General features: G+C 37.0%; 1 protein-coding gene across 1 annotated transcript in view; it reads left to right on the top strand.

Annotated features, from left to right (window-relative positions):
• The first annotated feature begins 5,131 nt into the window (after nucleotides 1-5,131).
• The window catches only part of LOC110314271 (melanoma antigen preferentially expressed in tumors-like), a 3,018-nt gene continuing 1,365 nt past the window's right edge, over nucleotides 5,132-6,784 (top strand). Inside the window, exons 1-2 of the mRNA XM_021188705.1 lie at nucleotides 5,132-5,427; nucleotides 5,911-6,492. Coding sequence (XP_021044364.1) covers nucleotides 5,132-5,427; nucleotides 5,911-6,492 — 878 coding nt within the window. The remainder of the gene's footprint in view (nucleotides 5,428-5,910; nucleotides 6,493-6,784) is intronic.

Genomic DNA, 6,784 nt, shown 5'->3' with positions numbered 1-6,784 from the left:
GTTTTCACTAAAATTCTATGGAAGTTCATGATCATTGTATCATATGTATAGTATTGGCATGTAAAGTACTGTATTGTTCATTAAACATTAATTCCTCTATAGATTATGTACAGTTTCTAATTCAGTGTAAATGCTATGTAAATGACTGTGCTGTGATACTTAGGGAATAAAGGCAAGGAGACATCCTGTACATATTTACTACAGACAGGTTTTTCAGGATATTTTCTGTCAGTGGTGGGGAGAGTCTGTTCACAGGACTAAAGATAAAAAGGGGTATTTTGGCTACATGAACATTACTATTATTCAAAAAACTTGAATTATACAAGACTGTATTTGGAGAAGTACTATTCTTTCCCCCTCCCTTCTACATTGTTCTTACTTCTCATTTTCTTCCTGTTCTTCCCCTGTAGGAGTAACCAGTGCTTTCAGTTTCGGGACTATTCTCTCCTGGACTTATTTTACAAAACAGTTAACTCTATTTGCTATATTGTCCTCTTATGTTAAAGGTAACATATGACTCATTCTTCTTACTTTCAATTTTTTGTTTAACAACATTGATAGGAATGACACCCTGCCATTTCATACAGATTTTCATTATTCTTTTTCAAATTTGAATCTGAAACATTTGTATAACCATACTGTATTTTTACTTAAATATTCACCTAGATATATTTTTAATATTTTGAAGTTATAAGTAATATTTCTATGAGCATCTTTAGGCATGTATCTTTCTGTATGGAAGCAGATCTCTATAGGATATGTCCAGTGGTAGAATTGTTGGGTCAAATTTAAGATCATATATAGTTTTGTTAGGCAGTTCAAATTTTTTCCTGGAAACATTTTATTACCTTTCACTTACACTAGAAATGTATGAGAACTACTGTTTTCTCATAGTCCCATTCACAGAATATGCTGCCTTACTTTTAAAGGTTTTGCCTGTAGGTGACATAAATTCATTGATATGCATGTGATTGTTTTTATGTACATATACCTAATTGTCATTAAAATTTGGCATTTATTGTTTGTAGATTGTGCTTTTCCATTATTGTATAATTAAAAATTAACTTCTTTTCCAGATTTTTTTGTACCAATTTTTCTGGTCCATTGCCTTTCAGTTTTTGATTTCTGTGGATAATTAGTTCATTAGCCAGTTGTTTGAGACATGTACTAGTCTTTGGAACTTTTCTGTTGCCTTTTGATTTCATTGTAATTTTTAAATATATTTTGAATAGATTTCATGTTAATGTGACCAAATTGCTTATTGCTTTCTCTTATTGCCTCTAGAATTTGAGTGATATTTGAAAGCCCTTTGCTACGGTGAGATTAATGAAGAGCTGTCATACATTCTTCAAGAAGCTGTGTGGTTTAATTTCTTTTAAAATTACTTCCATTTTATGTTTATGGGTGTTTTTCCTAGATGTATGTATGTACAACCTGTATTTGCCTGGTGCCTCTGGAGGCCAGAAGAGAGAAATTGGAATCCCTGGAACTGGCATTATATAGGTGGTTGTGAGCATGTAGGTGCTAGGAACCCGAACTCAGTCCACTTAACCATCTCTGAACCAACTCTCTAGCCCTTGGTTTTACTGTTCGCTTAGATCTTTAACCTATGTTATGTAATTTAGATGACACATTTTATGGATCTACTTTAAATTTTATTCTAAACATATTATCGTCCCCTTTGCTCCAGTGTTTTTGCTGCCCCCTTTTACTTCCATTGATGTTGACTTTTATTTCTAGGCTATTCCATTGGGGTGTCTATTCTTATATTTTTTTTTTATTTCACTTTTTGTGTCTGAGTGTTTTGATTGCATGTATGCCTGTGCGCCTGTGCACCTGTGCATATGTAGTACCCCTAGAGGTTAGAAAGGGTGTTGGAGCCCCTAAAAGTCAAGCTACAGATGGCTGCAAGCTACCATGTGGATGCTGGGAATCAAACCTGGCTCTGAAAGAGAAGCCAATTCTCTTACTTAACAGCTGAACCATCTCTCCTGCTCCCATTTCTCTATTCTTCCAAAAGTAACATGATGCTGTCAATTCAGAGATTTTCTAGAATTTGGAGGTGATTGGTCTGGAATAAGTCCTTTCTCGTGTGCCTTCCTTTGCCCCTATCTCTTCATGCACATTCTTTCATGTGAGAAATTTGCCATCATGTTATTTAATTCCATAAATTGTTTGCAGGCATTTTGCAATTGAACTAGATTTATATATCTACTCAGGGAGAACAGACATATTTTTGATACTTGAGATTGTGGGGGGGGGAATAAAATCACAATAGCAGCATTGCATTGGCACCCTTAAAATGGAATCTTGAGCCTTGTGAAATCAGACTTCAGGCACATCTATGACTAATATTTTGAACTACTCTGTTTGAATATTTGAATATCCAACATTTGAATATTCACATAACAGGCTGACCTTGGATACTAACATGAAATTCAACTTTTGAAACAAATTTCATTAGCATTTGTAACGGTTTGTGATAGTATCACCCTTGTTTCTTAAGACGGCCCAACCCCTTTCTTACAAGCAAGTTTGACTTTTACTTCGGACAAAATAATCACAGCTTTTGACAAAGAGGACAAAATCAAACTCTCTTGCTTCATAAGCTGTAAAAAAGTCCAGTTTTAAAACCTTGAAACATGTTTTTCAGGATTGCTTGAATGTTGTGACTTTTGGAATTGCAACCCCAAGAAGTCTCAAGTTAATATAATTCTTTACTTTTGTCCAGGTTAATATTCATCTCAGTCGGCAAGTTATTCTATACAAGAACGGTGTCTGAGTGGCAAGGTATTCTATCCAAAGACGGTGTCTGAGTGTGTAGGGCTAATAGTAAAGTTCCCTAGACTAGATATGTGACAAGAAACAGAATGTTTATTTTTGGATGGTTTTAATAGATTTTCTTAGAATTTTGCTCATTTGTATGATAGTTCATTATTTTATAGATTTTTTTTTATCATTCTATGTTCTGGCACTTGTCCTTTTTTGTGGTAGAGAGAAAGGTTATGAATACTCTGATTTCATTTCTTATATATTCCAAGAGACTTATTTCCTGCTTTTGTGTCTTTTCTTCATCTCTGCTTTCATCTTTCCCCATAAGCTCTGTTGTTCAAACAATGAAGTTTCAGATCATTTATATCCATTACTTAATGCCATTCATTCATTTAGTTGTCAGCTTGTATTAACCACATGTCTCAATGGGAGTTACTGTGTCATTTCACAGCTGTCTCAGACTTACATTTATCATATACAACTATGATTGTTTTACCCTCAATTCTCAGCTTTGCATTCTTTTCACAGCCAAGAGGATTGACCAGTCTGTTTTCAGTTTGACTACTTTTTGGTTTTGAAATATGAGAAAGAGCATTAACGATTTTAATTGGACTTTTTAATGGAGTCCCCTCTCTAAATGGTAGCTGCTTCTTTTAGTATTGGGATGTAGTTTTCTTTTTATTAGGTTGTTTTGAACACAATCTTTTTGTCTGTAGTTTTGTGTCAAATTGAAGTCCCTAGTTATATCTCTTTATTTGTATCTCTTGCATTTTTTTTTGTCTGTCTGCTTCACTACCCAAAGTATGTGGTGATGGAGTAGGACTTACTGAAATTTCAACCTTTTTCTCTTTAATAACGGACGTTTTGAGGGTTTGTTACTCTCTGTTTCCAAGATAATGATTATTATGTCAATATCATGTATATTTACAATTCCATTATTAATGCCTTGTATCTTTCTAGAGGACATATGTGGTTCCAGGTAGATAGGCAACTAACACTGCCTTCTACTAACTGTTGATTTCTAATGGTAGTCTTACATACATACATACATACATACATACATACATACATACACATGTTTGTATATATACACGCAAACCTTTGCACACTCAGAAAAATCAGTTTCTAATCTAGCCATACAGTAGAGTGTTCTAGAAATAGCTATCAATTTTCATCACAAATTTATTGTACAACTAATATATTTTCTCCATTGCTCTTTTTCTCCATTTGTGTTTTTTTTAATTGAGCACTGTTTTATTTTTCTTTATAATTTAATAAATATTTCTTGATGACTGAACATGGGGTAAGGCTGGTTGGTGGTTCAGAAAGATCACAGCAATGGTGTTTTCCTGACCATGGGTAGTGTTTGGTAATGAGTGGAATAACTTGTATGAAGTCACTGTTAAACCAGCAAGACCACATTTATGCACCTGTTGTTTTCAGGATTGTTGGTAACTTGGGGATACTTTTCCCAAATCACCTTGCCTCCTGTGTCACAAGGCCCAACTCACTCACATTCACTTCAATCACTATACCTTTGGTGATCACACCCAGGGTGGTATATAATGGGGATGATGAATTCTTTTTCACACCTAGTATTGGGAAACAAAAGGTGTCTTTCAGCTCAGGGGTGTGACACGGGGCTTTTTTGAATGTAGAAGCATTAGACCTTAATGAACCTTTCATATGTAAAGCCATCACCAACAAAGCAGACTTTAGGAACCATTCTCTTTCACACCTTCTTCTTTTTTTTTTCCTGTTCGAATAACTTTCAATACTTCTGATTCTCCTTGGGCACAAACTTTTGGTAGAGAGACCTTCCATTTCCCCACCTTTTCTTTTTATTTCTGCTTAATCGTGTTGGAAAGTACTTTTGCTCTAGACTGCCCCTCTCTGTCCAGCAGATAGGTGGGGACTGCTCCCTGTGGAGTCATCTCATCATCCTTCTGCTTGGCATTTCTCTTCTCATGCATCTTAATAGTCTTTTTCACTTGTATTTTCTCAGCATGGCATGTTTATGATAGAGCTTAATCTTCAGGCCAATCTTTTTTTTTTTTCCTTCTTTGAATGTTCATGGGCCTCCCAACCTTCTTTCTTTCTTTTTTTGTCATGGCAGTCCAAACAATATCAATGTTGTTTGTGGTACAATTTAATATATTCATATTGTGGAATGATGGAAGCCTTGGAGCAGCTGTCTGAGACCTTCCAGGTTCCAAAAACGTCTTAATTTCTGGGTGTCACTGGCCCACCGGCCTGCTTTGTTCAGAACACAATGGGAAAGGGCTCACAATCGTTTCAAAGAAGAGTCTGTGAATATTTTCTCAGGACTTCTAAATATCTCTCATCCAGATATAGGTTTATGATGATGGATGAAAGGGACCCATCCTCGCTTTTGGATCTGGCTATACAGAGTCTACTGAGCAATGAGCCTGTAGCAATTCAATCCCTGGGGGAGATACCAAGGGAGCTTTTTGTTCCATTGTTCTCTGCTGCCTTCATGGGAGGATATAGGAAGACACTGACATCAATGGTGAAGATTTGGCCTTTTACCTGTCTCCACATTGGAACATTAAGTGTACAGGAACCCCAGCGTGAACTCCTGAAAGCCATGGTTGAGAGTCTTCAGTTCCTTCCTGCCCAGGACTGTTCTTCTAGGTAAGACCCAGTGTGTGACAAATAGTTAAGACACAGGCAGTCACGTTGCAGATTGTCACTCTCCCAAAGGTAGTAGCTAGTGAATGCTGAAGATTTACATGTGAAGGTGTTGGCGCAACACTTGGTAACATATTAAAGGCTAATATACTCAATGTTCATTGTGAAATCTATGTTTTTGAGGGTACAATTGGTGGGGTTTACATAGCAGGCATTATTACATGGGAGAAAGACACTAACTTAAGCACTGGAGAGAAATTGAGGTTAATAAAAGAGGGAGAAAACAATTAAAGGAGGTTGAATTTTCATGGGATAGACTTGTTGGTATTTGGCATAAAGAGTGCAAACCAAGTACCTACATGCCATTGTTGATCCTGTGAGTTTACATTAAAATTTCTGTACTCACATACAGAAAATAAATAAATAAATATATCTTTAAAAAGTTTGCATATCTCTTAGATGTTCTATCTTCTCTTTTCCCTGCAGGAGCTCTAAATTGAGGATCCTAGATGTAAGGCAGGGTGTTGACTGCAGGACAACATGCCCTGATTTTGGTGTCAAATCTCCAACTTGTTTTTATGGCTGTACTCACTCTGTACGCTCTATTGTGAAGTTAGAAAGCCAGTGCAGTGTAGATCTAAAGCCTGAGAGTCAGCCTGCAATCCAGCCTATGGAACTACTAGTAGACCTTTCCCTTGATGGTACCTTGAGAGAAAAAGATTTTTTTGCTTTGCTTCTGAATAAAGTACAGCAGAGCTCAGGTTCTTTGCACCTTTGCTGCCGAGATCTACAAATTGATCGATTTTCATATGCCAAAAACGCTCTGAAGTTCCTTGATCTAGCTTGCATTCAGAACCTGGCAGTTGATCAAGCTTCACTGAGTGAAGTCACCACTCTCCTGGCTCACATGATCTATCTGGACAGCCTGAGTCTCTCTAAAATCACTTATAGATCTTTGCATGGGAAAGCCTTCCGAGTGTTCCTCAACTCTCTTGGGCGGATGAACTGCCTGAAAGAGCTCAACCTGTCTTCCTTTAGCCTCACAGATCACCTGGATAACCTCCTCAGGTGAGGACTTAGAATATGTACCTGTGGCTCCCGAAATGCCTGTTAAGACAGAGCGAAATTATTGCTAGGGGTTCCTGAGATCCCCAAAACTCGTTTTGCTTTCTATCTCTGTCCTCTTGAGTGTTTGAAAGTAGCCATGCCAGAAAGTGTCTCTCATAGTCTGGGACAATAGGGTCACAAAAACGTTAGTTAGCTAAGCATAGTCGGGCACTGTGCTCAGTCCAGAAATATAAAGGGGAAAAGTTGCATGCAGTCCTTCTCTAGCAGTCAAGAGAGGAGGAACTGAGAGCAA

The sequence above is a fragment of the Mus pahari genome, chromosome X (genome assembly GCF_900095145.1).
Source record: "Mus pahari chromosome X, PAHARI_EIJ_v1.1, whole genome shotgun sequence".
NCBI classification, from domain to species: Eukaryota; Metazoa; Chordata; class Mammalia; order Rodentia; family Muridae; genus Mus; species Mus pahari.
The sequence above is the reverse complement of the archived record's forward strand: the minus strand, read 5'-3'. Positions and strand labels throughout refer to the sequence as shown.